This window comes from Gloeophyllum trabeum, assembly GCF_000344685.1.
Source record: "Gloeophyllum trabeum ATCC 11539 unplaced genomic scaffold GLOTRscaffold_00005, whole genome shotgun sequence".
Taxonomy (NCBI): Eukaryota; Fungi; Basidiomycota; class Agaricomycetes; order Gloeophyllales; family Gloeophyllaceae; genus Gloeophyllum; species Gloeophyllum trabeum.
This window is the reverse complement of record NW_006920414.1, coordinates 500,645-519,376: the sequence shown is the minus strand read 5'-3', so window position 1 is coordinate 519,376 and position 18,732 is coordinate 500,645. Positions and strand designations below refer to the sequence as shown.

The 18,732-nt window shown below is 53.4% G+C and overlaps 6 protein-coding genes and 1 non-coding gene across 7 annotated transcripts; 2 read left to right on the top strand and 5 right to left on the bottom strand.

The window, feature by feature from the left end:
- The first annotated feature begins 773 nt into the window (after window positions 1-773).
- GLOTRDRAFT_74781 (FAD/NAD P-binding domain-containing protein) lies at window positions 774-2,654 on the top strand. The gene is made up of 9 exons (XM_007866797.1): window positions 774-938; window positions 1,005-1,113; window positions 1,162-1,244; window positions 1,303-1,535; window positions 1,600-1,669; window positions 1,726-1,773; window positions 1,825-1,949; window positions 2,012-2,141; window positions 2,200-2,654. Exons 1-9 carry the CDS (start codon window positions 789-791, stop codon window positions 2,569-2,571), a joined length of 1,320 nt encoding a protein of 439 aa, XP_007864988.1. The 5' UTR covers window positions 774-788; the 3' UTR covers window positions 2,572-2,654.
- Window positions 2,655-2,816: 162 nt separating this feature from the next.
- GLOTRDRAFT_t58 lies at window positions 2,817-2,897 on the bottom strand. Its single transcript has one exon. It is a non-coding gene; the product is annotated as a tRNA-Ile (tRNA).
- Window positions 2,898-2,986: 89 nt separating this feature from the next.
- Window positions 2,987-4,387, bottom strand: GLOTRDRAFT_74775 (Metallo-hydrolase/oxidoreductase). The gene is made up of 5 exons (XM_007866796.1): window positions 3,942-4,387; window positions 3,867-3,889; window positions 3,688-3,805; window positions 3,525-3,636; window positions 2,987-3,472 (listed from the first exon to the last, which is right to left on the bottom strand). The coding sequence occupies exons 1-5, from the start codon at window positions 4,280-4,282 to the stop codon at window positions 3,017-3,019; spliced, it is 1,050 nt and encodes a 349-aa protein (XP_007864987.1). The 5' UTR covers window positions 4,283-4,387; the 3' UTR covers window positions 2,987-3,016.
- Window positions 4,388-5,668: 1,281 nt separating this feature from the next.
- On the bottom strand, window positions 5,669-7,181 carry GLOTRDRAFT_105194 (Metallo-hydrolase/oxidoreductase; the record flags this gene model as incomplete). The annotated part of the gene is made up of 6 exons (XM_007866795.1): window positions 5,669-5,719; window positions 5,933-6,343; window positions 6,409-6,520; window positions 6,574-6,691; window positions 6,750-6,772; window positions 6,841-7,181. The coding sequence occupies 6 exons, from the start codon at window positions 7,179-7,181 to the stop codon at window positions 5,669-5,671; spliced, it is 1,056 nt and encodes a 351-aa protein (XP_007864986.1).
- Window positions 7,182-8,234: 1,053 nt separating this feature from the next.
- Window positions 8,235-9,917, top strand: GLOTRDRAFT_128167 (SE-domain-containing protein; the record flags this gene model as incomplete). The annotated part of the gene is made up of 5 exons (XM_007866794.1): window positions 8,235-8,963; window positions 9,019-9,397; window positions 9,465-9,555; window positions 9,618-9,792; window positions 9,858-9,917. The coding sequence occupies 5 exons, from the start codon at window positions 8,235-8,237 to the stop codon at window positions 9,915-9,917; spliced, it is 1,434 nt and encodes a 477-aa protein (XP_007864985.1).
- Window positions 9,918-10,189: 272 nt separating this feature from the next.
- On the bottom strand, window positions 10,190-13,694 carry GLOTRDRAFT_105192 (uncharacterized protein; the record flags this gene model as incomplete). Its single annotated transcript, XM_007867267.1, has 24 exons — window positions 10,190-10,223; window positions 10,274-10,319; window positions 10,378-10,484; window positions 10,540-10,649; window positions 10,700-10,752; window positions 10,804-10,888; window positions 10,943-10,980; window positions 11,036-11,366; window positions 11,427-11,460; window positions 11,514-11,586; window positions 11,640-11,761; window positions 11,821-11,887; window positions 11,941-12,008; window positions 12,068-12,144; window positions 12,198-12,228; window positions 12,284-12,457; window positions 12,510-12,588; window positions 12,642-12,743; window positions 12,797-12,866; window positions 12,922-13,050; window positions 13,104-13,261; window positions 13,311-13,344; window positions 13,401-13,549; window positions 13,598-13,694. 24 exons carry the CDS (start codon window positions 13,692-13,694, stop codon window positions 10,190-10,192), a joined length of 2,268 nt encoding a protein of 755 aa, XP_007865458.1.
- A 1,078-nt stretch (window positions 13,695-14,772) lies between these two features.
- On the bottom strand, window positions 14,773-17,512 carry GLOTRDRAFT_74773 (glucose-methanol-choline oxidoreductase). Its single transcript, XM_007866793.1, has 5 exons — window positions 17,175-17,512; window positions 16,749-17,124; window positions 16,239-16,692; window positions 15,509-16,187; window positions 14,773-15,454 (listed from the first exon to the last, which is right to left on the bottom strand). The coding sequence occupies exons 1-5, from the start codon at window positions 17,446-17,448 to the stop codon at window positions 15,162-15,164; spliced, it is 2,076 nt and encodes a 691-aa protein (XP_007864984.1). The 5' UTR covers window positions 17,449-17,512; the 3' UTR covers window positions 14,773-15,161.
- Window positions 17,513-18,732: the final 1,220 nt, after the last annotated feature.

Here is an 18,732-nt window from a genome sequence, read left to right as displayed (position 1 = left end):
GCGGAGTGACTGCAAACAAAAATAACGCATACCGTAGGAGACGGTAGGTTATTGGAAGCACTTTGGCGTGACTTGTGACTTTGACGGCATCAGATATCGCATCAAACCGAAGATCATGGTTCCGCGGATTGCGGTTTTGATTTTGATCGTGGCTTGTTGGTGGCTTGCCTCGTTCGCTCGACTTCATTCAAGCTCGCTTGTCTATCAGGCCAAGCGATACCGGCAGGCTTGTGAGCCGACACGGCCTGGCCCCCCTGGCTTGCGGGTGCCAATCTGCCAGACCGTCGGACCCGTGATAAGTGCCTGTAATTCTAAATTGTTCTTGCCAGAGGCGGGGCGGATGAAAGCGCTGCATGCCGACGCTTTCGATCTGTTGACGACCGGTGACTATGTTTCAGACTATGTCGCTGCATTGCCATAGATATCTGCTGCTGCGCCCTGTAACATACGTTCACTACCATTCCCCCCTCGGGGCACAGAACAGACGCTCAGCTTTCTCGGGTGCGAGTTGTGTGGACGGAGAAAGCTCGTCTCCATTACCGAGCGTCCCACGTTTGGGGAAGATTTCCCATTTCGAGCGCAAATGAGGTCCCTCTTCTCAGGAAATCAATGGATAATTCCTCCTTGTTTGACCGGGCGGTCCCCGCTTCCTTCTCTAGAACCCTCGTGTGCTGGCGCTGAGATTATCGTCCGCATGTGGCCGGATTGGTTCCGCTGTAGGATTCCAACATGTTTTCTCTCGATCTTTGTCTGCGACTACCTGCTAGCGAGGCGTACCATTCCGATCCATGCCATCGATGTTAAACTCTAGGAGAGCGTCCCAGTCCTTGTCGTTCATCATTGTCGGTGGCAGCATCTCAGGCCTGGCATGCGCGTACACCCTGTCAAGAGCTGGCCATCAAGTCACCGTCCTGGAAAAGGGCGACGGCAAGAATGAAGTATGGATTATTCTCGTCGATCATCACAATGATAGCGGTTCACATTTGCTTCCGTAGACTTGGGAGTGCGGGGTACGGTCCCCCCCAAACATGACTCGGATATTGCAAGACTGGGGCTTGCAAGGCACCATCGAAGAGGTCGGCGTGAAAGCCAGCGCTACTGTCTTCCGGGCAGGTGTGTAGACCTCCTTCTACCTGTCGGCCGTTATTGAACGCCCTGCAGCTGCCACCTCGGAAAAGGTTGGCATACTCCAGTACCATCCACAAATTATGGAAGCTCTCAGAGCCGACCTTTGGTATCTCCCAGTGAGCATTCTCTCCATCTTGCTTCGGTGTTTTCGACGGGACTGAATTTTGCGTACAGTACGGATTCCTTTGGTCGGAACTGTACAAGCTGGCTGTCAAGGCAGGCGCTGACGTGCGGTTCAATGCGAAAGTTGCGGGCGTCGATCCAGAAGAAGTCGTAGTCACCACGGATCGCGGAGAACAATTCCGAGGGGATCTTATTATCGGGGCGGACGGATCGGACAGTGTTATTCGGCGTGTGGTTGTAGAGGATGAGCTCAGTGGGACACCTGATCCGCTGGTGACTTTTAGGTAAGCCGATGTCGTGCGCCCCAGATGGGCTGTTGGGTCAACAATCTCACAAATTTGGTGGCAGCACTTTCATTCCCACGGAGCTGATGAAGAAAGATACAGAACTTCAATATCTTGTTAATGGCGAACCAGACGTGCGTAACGAACCCATATGACTATTTACCGCGCTGGCTAACCCGTCTGACTATAGTGGAATATTTGGCTAGCGGATGGTTGCTGTCTGCATGGGCACTTGACAGTAGGTGTTCGGGTTTCACAGTACCCGACTGCTCATTGACAAACATCGAAGCGCTCAAGAGAATACTATACCATGGTGGCCGTCGTCCCCGCCGATCCGAAAGGGTTCCAGCCTAACTGGGATGAGCGATACTCCCCCGAAGACCTGAATTTAGACCTAAGCAAATTCCACCCTAGGTCAGTCACCTTCATATACGCGGCCTAGCAATCGCAGTTGACCACGTTTCACGTTCGTCCAGTCTCCGGCGCCTGTGGAACCTCGCGCGCACCGTTATACCCACCAAATATGTAGTACACGAGCCTTTCTCAAACATCGTACACGAGGATAGTAAAGTCCTGCTCGTTGGGGACGCTGCCCAAACGACACCAGTAGGCCCCCCTCCCTCTCAGTCAACCCGGAATCACAACTAACCATGTCATCACATAGCCCCAATTCCATCACAGTTATTCCATGGGTATAGAAGCCGCCGCCACCCTAGGCAACCTATTTTCTCGCCTCAGAAACCGAGATCAAGCCGACACCCTCGTCACAGCATATGAGGAGATCCGACAGCCTCGCATCACACATACGTTCCGATCGGAGGACGGACGGTATCGCTTCATCACCTTCCCTGACGGCCCTGAGCAGCAGGTACGAGACGCAGGATTGCAGGTGGCGCTTCAGAACTCGCAGCTGGACTGGGACGACGCGGACGAAGAGTACCTACGAGCAGTGTGGGATGATTACATTGCCATGTTTAATTACGACGCTAGTGAAGCCGTTGACGACTGGTGGACCATGTGGGGCTCTCTCATGTGATGCTACTCTCACGTATTATGTATCCCTGCTCGTTAGTCTGTACATTTATCGTTGCACCTACGTCTAATTCCATGAACTTGCCATTACAGGCGTGATATACGGAAGTTATATCAGTGCCGCGATTGGAAAAGCGGCAACTCCAGGCACCTGCTCTTTTGACAAATTTGAAGAAGGATTGCTTGCAAGTGCTAAGAACGAAAAAGAGACCCGTGAATTTATATGCTGCGAAAGAAGGTCAAAAGCATTGGCCAACGCCGGGGTCGAACCGACGACCTTGGCGTAATTCGATATTAGCACCACGCTCTAACCAACTGAGCTAGTCGGCCATATCATATGATACTGCTTATTACAATATGTCGTTGTAACGGTATGCAACCGCCTTCAGCGGCGAATTACATGAAACACATGTATACCACCACGACTTACACCCTCCTCACGGTATGTCTTACGCCGGAGAGAATCTGAAGGCTTTATTATCTTTCTTCAGGAAGTCCCAAGAAGCGTCCTTCCATCCCTTCGCCTTCCACTCGTTCGCCTTGAAGGGGAAGAGCTCAAGCAGACGCTCAATACTGGCGTCATGCGCGAGGACAACTAGGACATCGGGGTTCCCGTCGAATGCCTGTAGCTTCTCTATGGACTTAATCGCCGACGGCGGGTCGTGGTATACTGTGGGTGGCTGCGGGGGAATCGAAAGTAGCGGTGTAGCAGTGTTCCGGTCAGCTATGTGCTTGGGGAAGTGCTCGTGCGACAGGTTGGCGAGGAGGGACGCAGGACAGGGCAAATGCTTCTGAATGAAGGGGTTCGGACGGAATTGACCTGGGTGATGGCAGGTGTCTCCGCCCATGAAGACGAAGGTCGTAGGAGTGACCCGCGCGAGGCCGGCCATGTGTCCTGGACAGTGCTGTAGAACTAGAGGTCAATAGGTATACAGGTACTGGCTGAAGTAATCATACGCCTGGCACATCGAGGAGGTAGAAGCTCCCGTCATCAAAGTAATCATGGGCTTTGAAGCCGCCGATGGTGAGATTAAAATCTTCTGGTGAGAGCTCTGTTATCTTGCGTCCTCTGGCAGATGCATAAGTAAGGATAGGTGCATGCAAAACGAGGTAACCATACTCGAAGTCGCTCGCTAGGAGAACCGCTTCAGGGTTTTCGGGATAGGGCGGGAAGAAATGCTCCTTTGTGCCGGGGCCAAGGACTAGCTCGGTGGTACCAGGGAACGTAGAGGGGTCACCTACAGTTAAGAGGCGCGACCGCTGAGCTGACGGCCCGTCCGAACAAAACGATGCTAATACCTGTGTGATCGAAATGAGAATGGCTAGGGTTGATCTGTGAGATCGCTGCATGGCTAAAACGTCTGAATTTCGCACCTCCAAATAATAGCGTTGATACTACTGAGGTCGACCCCTCCCTCAGTCAACTGAGTAGCCACGTCCTTCTCCACCGTGACTTCGACACCGACCTGCTGCAGACCCTTCCACAGAGCAGGTGCGGAAGTCTCTGGCTTCTTCCTCACACCAAGATCGAACAAAACTCTCTTTCCTGTCGTAGGATGCTCCACATAGAACACATATGCCGGCGCGACAAATCGTTCATGTCCCGGGAGCACAGGGTGCATAAATGGGAATGCCGATATACGGATGAGGGCCGCATAAAGGATTTTGATATCGACTGTGGCGTCGGATGGGGGGATGTTAAGAGCGCTGGACATAGGATGTGGATGAGATAACAGCTGCAGGGTCGAGTGAATGCCGTCGAGACGGAAAGTTCGCGCTCCACAGCGATATATACAAAACGGCCGTCTTAGTCACCTGCCCGACAGGTGAGCCTGCAATGCTGCTTTCGGGGACGTGATCCCGTCTTGCAAGTTGCGACAGCATTGCGAAGGAAAACGCTAGAACGGCTCCAAGAACCAACCACGAGGGAACGGAATAGCTCCCGTACGCGTAGCTGGTACCGTACCCAAATGCTCATGAACCACGAGTCCAAGCATTGCAAGAGCTTGGACATTTGCGAGAGGTATATAGTCACTTAAGCAGCTGGCGATGAGCGAAGAAGACAAGCTTAAACCTCAAGTTAATGACGAGCAGTGGCTGGATCAACAATTGATCGACAGCAGTGTTGCAGTTCCTGAGGCTCAGCTGAGGAGATACGTCACACACTTGTCCAAGAAACCACTGCCTTCCTCGAGCTATTCGAAGGCATACCCGTGGTACCAAACCGAGCAGTGAGGCCTAGTGAAGAGCCGAGGAGAGATGAAATGCATACTGCGGGGACTGGAGAGCAGGTGGACGTCGACTCGGTATAGAGCTCTAGCAACGTCTAAGCCTCAAAGCAAAGCTATGTGAACCTTGAAGATGCACAGGACGGTCGCATACTGCCCATCAACACACTGGCACGCAATGTGAAAAGGAGTCCTTGATGAGTGTCGAAGGCACTTTAGCTTACAGTGCGAGCTGTCTCACGTACCAGAATGCTCGTTGGAGTGACTTATAAATAGTCACCTTTGAGTGTCCAGCATTCGGCGGGAGCGATTGTCCTAGACATCTGCACATAAGTGCCCAAGGCAATCGTCGAAAGTGTCCTTTGTCAAATGCCCAAGGCACTCGAGCTAGCTCGTTGGAGGTACCCGAGATCTCGTTGGAAGTGCCTCAGACGCTTCCATCCCGACAAGTGCGCAAGTCACTCAGAGTCGTTGGAATTGCCCTGGACACTTCCCTTTGGCAGAAGTGCCCAAGACACTCAGTGAAAATGTACAAGGCACTCGTAAGTAGTGTCCAAGACACTCAGTGACAATGTCCAAGCCACTCGTCCAAGGCACTCATAGGGAATGTCCAAGGCAATCATAGGAAGTGTCCAAGGCACTCCCTACGAGGGCCTAAGTGTCCAAGTTACTCGCTGGTAATGTCCAAAGCACTCGTAAGAAGTGTACAAGACACTCACTGAAAATGTGAAAGGCCCTCGCAGAAATTGTCCAATACACTTGTAGGTTCCGCTGATTTCGCTATCACTGGCCAGTGCATGAGGCAGTGGGCACTTCTTGGCGAGTGATTAGAGCCTTCCAGCGCTACTTCGAAGTGCATTTAATGTCCGCAGTCTAAGCACCCATTGCTAGCATGCTCATGAAAGTAGGAACATTTTGCTCTCCCTACGCCGCACCTGCACAGACTTGGAAAATGCGGTCAAGTGTGGTGTTCTTCGAGACAGCACACGCTCATGGAGAGAAAGGGAATACCACTGGCCGCGAGAGGCACCAATCCGTCTTCTCGTTTCCCATGAAACCGCCTAGTATCCCTCACCTTCATGACTTAGGCCCGAACCGAAACGCCCTATTATCCGTTTTCAAGAACTCCCAACACGCTTCCTTCCAGCCTCTCTCCTTCCAGTCATTCGCCTTCTGCGGAAAGAAATTCAATAAATGTTGGATACTCGCATCATGTGCAAGCAGAATTAACACGTCTGGGCTCCCATCGAACATGCCCAAATTCTTGATCGACTGACGAGCTGTAGGCGGGTCGTCATACACCGTAGGGGGCTCGGCGGCGATAGCTAGGAACGGCTCCGGGTCAGAGTCGAGGGTCAAGGCTTCGGGGGTGTGCTTGGGAAAATGCATCGCGGATAGGTTGGAGAGGAGGGTGGAGGGGCAGGGGATGTGGCGCTGGATGGCCGCGTTGGGTCTGAACTGGCCCGGGTGGTGGCAGGTGTCGCCGCCGAGGAGAATGAATGTCGTTGGCGTTGTCCGAGCCAGCGCGGTGATGTGGCCGGGACAGTGCTACTCGCGGGGGACAGGTAAATGTTGGTAAACGTACACATGGATTGTGAGAAGCGGGTACGCACGCCGGGTGTGTTAACCAGGTAGAAGGACCCGTCTCCAAAGTAGTCATGCGCTCTGAAGTTGCCAAGGGTGAGCGTGAAGTCTTCGGACGTGAGTTCGGTGACTTTACGACCTCTGACAGGTGGCATGAGCTCGGAAGACCAGCCAGGAGTGATAAAGAGACTCACTCCAAATCGCTGGCTAACAGTGATCCGTTAGGGTTTTCCGGATATGGTGGAAGGACATGTGCTTTCGTGCCAGGGCCTACGATCAGCTCGGTCGTACCAGGGAAGGTCGAGGTGTCGCCTAGCATCGTTCACGCAAGAATGAGATGACATGCACCCGAGTGCAGGGGCAGTCATACCTGTGTGGTCATAATGAGTATGACTACACCGAAAGTTATATCGAGTCTTATCAATCTCATGGAGACGGTAGGGCATACGAAACCCGCACACCTCCATATGATGGCATTAACACTCGCAAGATTGACCCCTCCTTCGGTCAACTGCGTCGCCACGTCCTTCTCAACGTCTGCTGTGCACCTTAGCGCCTCCAGAACCCTGCTCGTAGCTGGGGAAAGCTCTTCGAGCCGCTTGCGCACGCCCAGGTCGAACAATACCTTTTTATCTTTGGCAGGATGTTCAACGAGGAAGGCGTAGATGGGTATAACGAAGTTCTCGTGCCCGGGAACGACCGGGCGCATGAAGAGGGAGGCGGCAAGGTGGAGGTTGCCGGCATTGAGGATCTTGACATCGACGGTTGCGTTCGATGGTGGGATGGAGAGAGACGTGGTCATGGTGTATGAATTAGATGAGTAGGCGAGATGGACAGCTGCGTGGGCTCAAGCGCTCAGGTACCCATGGTGTATATTAAGAGACCTCAAGCTTGACTCAGCTGAGGGTCAGCAGAACGATAAGCCTCTGGGAATAATCAGCCTTCTCACAACGCTGTATGGGAAGACAGTAGTGCGGTCAAGTATGAAGAGGGGGGTACAACTTAGGCGGTGAGCCTTCCAACGCATCAAGCCAGGGCACTCACGGCAAAGACTGCATAGGATATTCATGCTCTCCTCATTACCAAGCAGCGTGGAAGCAGCCTGAGCGAGGCTGGTGACCTGCCGTTTGTCCAACTGGAAGTGATTGCGACGGAATCATTCGAGACAAGCTGGTACATATGTCTATCAGTGTCATCGTATGGTTGTGCCTCCAATCAACTCAATGCCCGGTAAAATACCAGCCTCATCGTGAGCGCTTCAGCCTGTGAATCGATACACGTCAGTGGCAATATGGATTCGAGCTTGCAAGTTAAAATGGGTCAACATCGGCGATGGGACTGGTGGCATCGGAGGCGCTCATTACAAGCATCTTGAACGGCACAATCACATGGGTCTGCACCACGCGTTTGTGGACTCATTTGCACTGTCCTTCGAAGCTGTAGATGTCGAACGTAGGTCGGGTCAGGGCGTAAATAGGCAAAAGACGTGATGCATTTTCTAAAGGAGGTGCAACCAAGTAACATATGATATTTTGCCGCGGTGGCGCCCTGCCACGATTGCGCTGAACAGACCATCCAACCTACGTTCAATCGCCGATGAGAGCTTCGTAGCGCAATGTCGGAATCGTACGACCGTCCAGGCTCTGCAAGACAGCGTCAAAAGCGTTCTGGAGTCGACCAGACCAGAGGACGCAGCGTCGGCGTTACCCGAACAAGCCTTGAAGCATAATTATATTATGGGGCGATATAAGAGCGCACTCTGCCACGGCCGTCGACAGCCAACGCTGGCCCTCCATTTCCCCTGCTTTACCCCCCCTTTTGCCTTACAGGACCGCTAGCTGCCGCCAAATTCAAAATGTGGTCCCAACCGTACGACGTGCTCATCGTCGGCGCCGGCGTCGCAGGCTCTGCGCTCGCCCAGGGACTCGCCCACGCCCCCTCCTCAGCCCGGGACAAGCCCCTCCGGATCGCCCTCCTCGAGCGCTCGCTCGCCGAGCCCGACCGCATCGTCGGCGAGCTGCTCCAGCCAGGCGGCGTCTCCGCGCTCCGCAAACTCGGCATGGACGACTGCCTCGAGGGCATCGGCGCTGTGCCCGTGCACGGCTACTGCGTCGTCAAGGACGGTGCGAACGTGCATATCCCCTACCCCGACGCCCTCGAGGGGCGCAGCTTCCACCACGGCCGCTTCATCCAGGCCCTGCGTGCCAAGGCCAAGACCGCGCCGGGCGTCGATGTGATCGAGGCGACCGTGAACGAGCTCATCGAGTGCCCGTTCACGAAGCGCGTCCTCGGCGTGCGCGCCACGCGCGAGGGGGAGAAGGAGAGTTTCCTTGCGGACCTCGTGATTGTCGCGGACGGCTGCTTCTCAAATTTCCGGAGTGTGGTCATGGGCAAGGCGGCGGCCAAGTCTGCCACGCGCAGTCATTTTGTTGGTGCGGTCTTGCAAGATGCGCGACTACCTATCCCTCAGCACGGAACAGTCTGCCTGGTCCGTGGTAACGGGCCCGTGCTGCTATACCAGATCGAGGAGCACGACACGCGGATGCTCGTCGACATCCGTGCGCCGCTCCCCTCAGACCTGAAGGTACGTCCGGACCCGCTCCCGCTACGTCATCCAACGTCTAAGTTCGAGTCTACAGGGCTTCATCCTGTCCAACATCGTTCCGCAACTTCCCGCCGCCCTGCACGTCCCGATCCACAACGCGCTCGACAAGGATCGCCTGCGGCGCATGCCCAACTCGTTCCTCCCGCCGACAGAACAGGGCGGCACACACACGAAGGAGGGCGTGTTCCTCCTCGGCGATGCGTGGAACATGCGGCACCCGCTCACCGGCGGCGGTATGACCGTCTGTCTGAACGACGCCGTCATCCTGACTGAGATGCTCAGCGAGCTGCGGGACCTGCACGATTGGGACGCGGTGAGCAACGTGCTGCACCGGTGGCATTGGAGAAGAAAGGGCCTTGCGGCAACGATCAACATTTTGAGTGTCGCGTTGTACGACTTGTTTGGTGCAGAAGGTCAGTAAGCGTGTTGCTATTCTGAGTTTCATAGGGAGTAAACTAAATGTATTTACGACGGGACCAGACGACGCGCTGGAAGTCCTCCGTACGGGTTGCTTCAAGTACTTTGAGCGAGGCGGCGAGTGCGTCCGCGGGCCCGTCTCGCTGCTCTCGGGGTACGTGAAGTCGGTGCACATCCAGCAACATTTCTCCTGACGTGTTCGTTCACCGCATGCAGAATCGCCCCGGACCCGATGCTCCTCGCGAACCACTTCTTCTCCGTCGCGCTGTACTCCATCTGGATCCTGTTCACGCACCCGCGCGCCGTGCGCGAGCCGGGGCGGCACAAGCCCATCCACGCCATCCCGCGTATTGACGAGTACCCCGCTCTATTTATCAAGGCTATCCGTGTTGTACGTCTACCTTCTTCTTTCCGATGCTTGACTTGGTGCAGATGCTGACTGTGGCTTTTGCGTAGTTCTGGACTGCGTGTGTGGTGTTCGGGCCGCTGCTGTGGACCGAGATCAAGTGGTGGTGAGATTAGATTAGGTGCTGTTCCTTTGTCGCTGTCGGACGATCTGGGTATATATTTTGTGGTGTTATAGATTGTTGTGTAGAGTCTCCTCTTTATATGTTCGCTAGATACGTGGTGCCAGGTTCCATGTGCGCTATCTACTCTGCTTTGGAACGTAATATCATAATAGAAACCTATTGTACATACATGTCCTTGAAGTCGGCCGCAAATAGGTAGCGAATCATCCGGGAGTACCAGCAAGCTATGATATAAATGAAGCAATACGCTGCGGTCTTCTAGATTGTCGCGTTGACGCCGACACGGATTATCCTGTGTCCCGACAGTTAGATAGATGCAGGTGGAGCGCTGATCCCACTCACTCATCTGCAGACCCGACCCAATTCGCTGTATCGGGGAACATAGTCACTGAAATTCCAGCGTAAGATTAGTTTCTGGCAGACTTTGGAAATAGCGATAAGCATACCCATGGGACGATAGATATCTTCGATGAGGAGGGACCTAAGCCAGTCTATCACGCTGGACAGCCGTCCGCCCCGGATCCGCTTGCTGATTACATAGTAATGAGGGACACTGCAGGGGACGTCGCTCAGCGCACGTAGCATGCATCGTGATCCTTGTAACTTACATGTGAGTCGTAGTCCTCGCGGCTTGTCGTATGCGTCGGATTTTCTCAGCGGACCTTTCAGGCTCCACGCGGGCTTCGAGAGTGCATATCTGCTCAATTATCTCGTCCACCTACTGCGTATTTAGTATTGCGTATATGCTAGCGTGATGGGAGACCATACCTTGACGTCGAAGTCTTCCCGGAAGCCCAAGTGATATGTCGCAGCATAGAAGCCTAGGCACGGGATCAGCAGTTTCTTTATCTCGGCTTACGTTGGTAGCGTACCGTCGACGCTCCGGACCTTGTCCACAACGTAGCGTTCCTCCCGCGATATTCTTGGGACAGGAAGGACGCGCGCGGAAAGGAATATCTATTGACAACTCAGGAAAGCTCTAGTAGCCGGTGGGTCGAGTGAGACACTCACGATGAGTTCTGGTAGTGCAGGCCATTGTCGGACGAAACCTGTGTGCGCTGGTGAGGCAAACCAACGGGCCACTAATCTCGCCGTCTGACTCACCAACGAATGAATGGGGAACCCCCTTCCCACCAGTAAGCTTGTGGAACACAGCGCAGGTCGGTATACGGGCCAGTCTCAGGGAATCCATGGCCTGGGCCTCATGATGATGGTGGTTGCCGCCTTCGATGTTAGGAGCGAGATAATAGGTGGTGCGGCCTGTCATCTTCTCTTCTTCACCAGTCTCCTCAGTGATGCTACCTTCACCTGCAAGCTCGACAATCGTGTCCTCCCGAGGCGTCTGTACGATGTTGGACTCTTCATTGTCACCCTTCGTAATTATGAAGCGGCGTATGCTTTTCCGGTTGGCACCGTCGAATGCGTCTTCAAGACCCTGATTACATATTCAGTTTAGGATTGAGGGTCACCAATAATGAACTGCTGATGACATTACCTTTGCCCAGGTCCAAAACACCATCAGAACCATACTGCCAAGGCCTCGTCATCAGAGTTACTGGAATTTAATCGGCATCCCGCTTACAGTATGAGGCCAATCATCAGGGGCACCCAGGCGCCCTGTGGGATCTTCTTCAGAGCAGCGCCCCAGAACAGACCTGCCAGAACCCTCCTGAGCCTACTGTATGCAATCTGATCGAAGCAGACTCACCATCCAGGAAACCGTACACAACCAGGTATGCGACCGCAACAAGTGCTGGCCAGTATTTCACGTACCTCATGTGGACAGCAATGAGCACGGTAGTGGAAAACATGACTGTCGCCACGGCGAATCTGTTTCCACCATCAGCCTGCGTAGGAAGATAAAACATAAAATAGCCATAGTTCCTTACCCATAAGCGTTTGTGAGAGCAGTGGAACTCTTGAAAGCGGCCACGACGACAATAGTGGCAATCATCACTATAAAACAAGTTCTGTATACGTCAAAATAGATGGACGACAGCGAGACTCACGAATCCAATTGACGCTCGGTACGTATACTTGACCCTGGATCTTGTCGGATGTGTACACCATACGTATCCTTGAAAACACGGCATTCACGTCAGCTCTGACAAGAATCACAGTGAGCTTGACACTAACGGTGGCAAACTCTTCATGTTTACAAGTTGCTGGATGAGACTGAAAGTCGCCGTGATCATGGCTTGAGATGCGATTATCTATTCCGTTGCATTGAGCAGATGGTAATGGCATCCAAGGGCGTCCTACTCACAGTGGCCAGAATAGCAAACACGTAGAGTATCCTTGACGAGGCAAATGATGAGAGCAAGCCAGAATGGGCTTGCGTAATGGACATACCAGAACAAGGGGCCACCAGAAGACCCAGGAATGGTCTGATAAAATACGTTCGAGAATACAGACTGCCCATCGGTGATCAGACGGGCGCCTTGCCCGAGGTAGGCGAGGACGAGGCACGGATAAACGAAACAAGAAAAGGAAAGCTGTATGGAAGTCATATTAAATTGACCCAGACTAATTGACAATCTATCAGACACCGGTTGAGATAGCCGTATAGGAGACTTACTTAGCAAATATAGCTTCGCAGCCGGTTACGGCCAGAAGTACACCAGCGAGGAGGTCGTAATCCCTCGTGCGGACGAATACTGAGCCACAGTAAGCTTGAATACTATCACAAAGAGCGCGGTCGAGTACACACAAAGCACGGCACGAGACGGATCGAATGCACGAAACACACCCGGGTGACTGGTAATGTTGACAATCCCCGTCGAGCCTAACAGCAGAAGCCATATGCATGTAACTATCAAGGATGTCAACTGGAAAGTAAGGCTGGGAGAGTACTTTAGAACCAACTCGGAGCAAAGACTGATGCTATCCTTGAAGTACCAAAGGGCTGGGCAAGAAAAAGAGCAAGAAGGAACGCCTTCCCCTATCAGTTAGTAGATGGAGCCCTGAACAAGTAAGAGGGTGATGCGTACTATGGAGATGGGAATAATCTTTGAAGTGACGGACGCTTCGGCTACAGCGATGCCTCCTACGGCACTGGTTACAGATACAGCGGGTGTGAAGATACCGTCCGCGAGTGTAAGACTAGTGCCAAGTAAGCACTTCAGGAGTCCGGTGAGTCGACAGCCTAGCTGGTATCATAGGAGTTACCCACCCAAATCATAAGAGGCCAACGAAGGTGAGGCGATAACTTGGCGGTGCCTGATTTACTTCTCTGACCCAAGCTCTCTCGAGTCAAGCTGCGGTCATACTCGGAATCCTGCTCTTTCCGAGGATATAGGCCCTGAAATAATGCAAATGTACCACCCTCCCCTGGTATACAGTCAGGACCATGTCATAGTCAGTTCGTCGAACTGCCTGCCTTCATGAGTCCCGAACCTCAGGCATATGAAGACCTAAGGGGAGATGCTCTGTGAGCATACAGCGATAATTATGCAAGGCCACTTCTCACGTATTTCAATAGCGGGAGTAGAGTCAGTGACCATATAATGGCGCTGATGCCTCCTATAACGTCTTCCTCCGAAGGAAGGGGACCCGAAGCAGGCCATATGCCATTCAAGACGTACAAAGGAGACGTCCCAATATCAGAATAGATGATCCCTAAACAAGAATGAGTCGCGCGTTCATATAGCGAGAAGTAACAGTCACCTAGCGTCTGGAAGCTCAGAAGCAACAGAGGAAAGCCCCGAGCTCTCACTGCAGTTCTCGTGCCTCCGGTCTCCAGTGCTACAAGAGAATGCGACATCTTTAAACAAGATAGAGCGCTGCAGGGAGTGCGCTTCCGGCCCCGCAGTTTTATTTTGCTCGCCACCCGATATTTGGCTCTAGTTGTCGGTACCAAGACGGTACCGAGCGATTGGCAGGTCCCTCCTTATCGCGAGCGCCCTACCCGACTGCGCCAGGACGATGAATGGCAAATCTTGCGCATTGGGCGCCCCGCCAATGCGAAACTTCTGACGACGGCGTCGGATCTTGCGGGTATTGCGGTATTATAGCTATAGGACGGGAATGGCACCAACTTGTCACTGCATAGGTTATAGATATACTGGCTCGGGCGGTGCATGTACCGCCTCTGTCTGGTGCCTCCATTCTAGAAGGCACATTTTGTCTGAAGATGGAATATCTTGACTTCAATGTGGTCGGTTAGCACCCGTTCAACACACTACAGTGTGCAAATCTGCCAGGGCTAAGTGACACCAACATGATTGAAGGAAGACGTGAGCCCGTCTGAGATACGCACCCGGCACATTCGCAGATACACGGATGCATTCGATAGTGGTTTCGTTGCACGTTCGTATACTTACATTCCACTGAACCATCAAGCTGTCAATGGACTGTGCTGGATCTATAAATAGGTATAGCCTCGTAGAAGGTTAAGTCCGCCTGTAGTGTCTACAGTCAGTTGTTGTGGGCCCAGGCTTGCAATGCATCCTTACTGGGTATATGATGTGGGAGTGAAGCAGTGATCGTATACGTAGCTATAGCACTTGTTACCATCTAGAGATCGTCAGAATTGAGTGTATCAAGCCAGCTTGGAGGTAAGCAGATCCAAAGTAGTTTGCAACGAGCAATCATCGGAGCTGGGTTGGAACCGCAGATAAACGAGACATTCACGCCAGGGCGGGATAGACAGATGCTCATACAGCCCCTCCGAGAGAGCGTGTATTCTTTCAGGTGACATGGCTTCACATAGGGAAGTTCGACTACTGCAGGAGTAGCTGCGATCTGCTCCGAGTGATGTGCAGTCTACCCGTTCGGTTCCGAGCACCAAAACGCATTGAATAACGGTGGTGACTAGAAGGCGAGGCAGCCGTGCGAGGAGGCCGCGGTGCATAGAATATTAATATTTAACATACTGGCACTTCGGTGTCCCACCAGTGAATCAGAACGCTAACCACTCTGTGTTACTGCCCGACACCACGTCCTTCAGCTACAAATATTACTCCTTAGATGTTACATTAACTAGACTACTATGCAAGATGATGGTATATCGCGCATCAAAAGAGAGTGGTGACTACATGCTGTACTGGTACCAGAGACAGGTAAGAAATGTCCAAACCACAGTTCGGGGCGCTCGAAGGGAGAGCGTCCTGCAGCAGATAGTCTACATTACAAAGTGTCCGTCACAAAGCTAGTCCGGAGATGCGTAGCAAAACAACAAGAGAATACTAATGTTCGATAGCAATGTTTTTGCTCCTGGCTTCTGTCTACTCTAGAACAGGACGGAGAGGGCGGAGAAGAAGGAGGCGGCGGCGACGGACACAAGGGCCATCGTTAGGTTGGACGATGATCTGGGAGTGGCAGCGCTCTTGTGGCTCGTCCCTGTCGACGAAGGCGAAGCGGAGGAGGTTGACGAGGGAGACGCAGATGCCCAGGGAAGGGTAACGCCGTTGTACTTCGCGCGGATGATCGTGGAGGCCTGTTCAGCAAGACCGTACACAGGCGCCTGTAAGTGGGCCGAGAACTGGATGGGGAAGACGGACGCATCCACGACCCGGACGTTCTCTGAACAAACGATCAGAACATATACCCACTAACCAAAAGAGAGCGAAGACGTACTGGTCCCGTACACAATCAAGTTCGCGTCAACAACACCTCCATCCGACTCGGGCAACATCGCGCACGAGCACGAAGGGTGGTACTCCGTCCCAATCGCGTTCCTGAGCCAGTTCTCCCAGTCCGAGTCCGAGTTGACCGACGACCCCGGCGAGGTCTCGCCAGTCAAGTACTGGCTCAAGGGCGACACAGAGCCGATCTTCCTCGCGAGCTTGAGACCCTCGCGCATCATGACGACGTCAGCCGAGTGCGTGAGGTACCCGGGGTCGATGACGGGCGAGTCAAACGGATTCGCAGAGTTGATATAGATCCGGCCCTGGCTGAAGGGGCGCTGGAGCGCGGCCTGGATGGCTACGCTCTTGTCGCCGACTAAGCTGAGAAGGATCTCCATCTGTCCAACCGAGGTCGTGAACAGGTCGTTCAGGTTTGTGTTGTATATGGCCTTGTAGCCGTTAACAACCTGGGAGTATTGACTGGGGACGAGGGAGGACGCGGAGGAGTCTAGAGCGCCGGCGATTTCCGATTTGAAGGTATTGGGGTCGGCGACGAGCGTGGAGATATTGATGTAGGCGGTCGCAGAGTTGATAAACGAGAGGAACTCTGGCGAACTGGAGGTGGCGTCGTTCGCAGCCTTGACGGATCCGGCGGTGTCTTGATTAGTGTTGAATGTGACTTGGGTGCTCTGCAGACACAGTCAGGATGCCTCGAATACGATGGATGAAACAAAGCTTACGATATGGTCCTGCAGATGCTGTCCCACGCCCGGGAGTTCGTACTGCACCTGGACACCAGCGGCCTGGAGAACGTCGGCCGGGCCAATACCACTATGCATCAAAAGATGCGGGCTACCAATCGCACCACCTGCAACGATCACTTCCTTATTGACTTTGACAGTCTGCACCGGAGCACCGTCGTAGGCAGCATATTGAACGGCATTAGCAGTCAGACCCGATGAGTTGTCGAAGACAATCTTCGTGACCATCGCATTGGGCACAACAGCGAGATTCGACCGAGGCGGGAGCGGGTCAATGTACGCGGACTTGGAGTAAGACCTGGTCCAGTTACTGGGGTTGATCGACGACGTCGCAACATACACGCCCCAGTTCTGACCATTGTCAGGATCCTGTGCCTGCGGCACACCGAAGGTTTCCCAAGTAGGAGTCCAGTTTCCGACGAGCGGGAACATGCTAAAAGTGTATAGCTTAGCAGGCTTCTGAGAATCCAAACAGGTATTCTTGCTTACTAGCCAGGGTAAGAAACATGCCACGGGCCGGAGGTACCGCGACTCGAGGCGTCGTATGCGATTTGTCCGATTTGCTGGATGTCTTGCGAGGGCGGCGTGAATGTCTCGCTCTTCTTCATCGCATTCAGGAAGTTATCCCAACTCCATGCAGAGGCCGAAGTGTTGTCTTGTGAAGCGATGAGATTTCTCCACGCTTCGACCTCGAGTGATGACGGGCGGATGGCGTACATGCCGTTGATGGCACTGGACCCACCCAAAACCTTTCCTCGAGCCCAGGGTAGTTGACGGTTATTGGCTTGTGCCTGTGCTACGGTTGTGTAATTCCAGTCGTATGACGTGCCTTCTAGTGATTCGTAGTAGGCGTTGCCAGGAACATCTGCAAGAACGTCAGAAACGGCAGATTGCGCCAGGCCATGAATAACTCACTGATCTTGTCCGCTACTGCGTCTCCGGTGTCGCCTGCCTCGAGGACAAGGACGCTGGTATTTGTGTCTTCCGACAAGCGAGCGGCAAGAACGAGGCCGGCAGTACCTCCACCAGCAATGACAAAGTCATAGGTATCAGCGATCTGACCATTGGTGACGATATTCCGTCTCCTCAGGTCGCGGGTATATTCGTGTACGTCGCGATGGCCGCCTTCCCAGCCATACGCATGTGTCGTGAGCGTTAGCGTAACCGAAAGGATCGACAGTGCCCTCATCAGGAGCGTAGGCTGGAGAGAAGACAGAACGAGGCTGCTTATTGAGCAAAAATTAGGTGTAAGATGGGGACAGGCACTCACACCGGACATCGTTATAAAGGGATGCGGAACAAACGCTTGGCGACCTGATAGTCACGCGCGGGACTACAAATGGGTGTCAAACACGGAGCGGCCAACAATGCCCTTGTTCGAAAAATCGAGTCGAGGCTCGGAGACGCGAGCTAGACGGCGTACACAGCAACGGGAGGGGGGCGAGAGCGGACGGGACAGGGCTCGGGGTAACCGCACCCTGCGACGCTGCCTGCGCCATTTAAACATGCTCGAGACTGTGCGTGGGCCCCAAATAGACCGCAAATTGGCCGGTGACAGAATACGGAACTGCTCATTATTGATGCCGCACAGGGCGGTTTTTCCACGTGTTTGCCGCCCTCGGCTCTGTCAGTTGTGGCGTCTCTCCCGACGCGAGTGGCCACAGCGGTGGCCCCTGTCAACCTGAAACGACCCCTTACGTCGAAGGTCGACGTATTCTTTCAAAAGCGAAAGGCAAGTTTAACATCATTTCTGGCTGCATAACTGCTCGAAGGGGACGCGGTATTTGCGATCTATGGCGTCTGGCACGTTGCTTGCACGGAAGTTAAACGCTAGCATGGCAGGCAAAGCGCCCGTGCAACCTTGGCCGAGGCAGCAAACTACGCATTGGAGTCTGTTGGCGAGCAATCCACCCTCTGACAGTTTGCTGTCCTGATCCAAGTGATGCAATCGTGACCGTAACCGGTACGTCCTTTGCCCGCCAGGAACAAGTGGATAGACAACATCATGGGCAAAATTCGCCTTTGAAACAAAGCTAGCGGCCCATGGCGTCTGCGGTGCCTCTGGAACATACGTGAAGTAGACGGAACTTGCGCAAGTCCGAATAACAGTCATCTGCCTACACTCTCTTCCGTGCATACCGCTCTGTGCTACAACCTGCCGTCATCAATTCAATCTTCACTTATGACCCGTTCATGATTTATATTTTTGCGACCCGGCTGTCCTATGTATAATTCGACTCAGTGTACATGTCGAGCACACCGGCCCGCAGGATCTATTCCTGGCTTTACAAGTCGCGTGCTAATCCTAGGCCTTGTCATACCTCGAGCTCTGTGTTCTTCTACATTATCTTGGGGAGAAGACTCAAGACTTATCTTGAAGAGACGACTTATCGTGAAGACCCAAGTTCGTCCGTTCCTGAGGCTTATCGCTACGCCTTAGATATAAGAGACTTGACGTTGGTTTCCCGCCGCC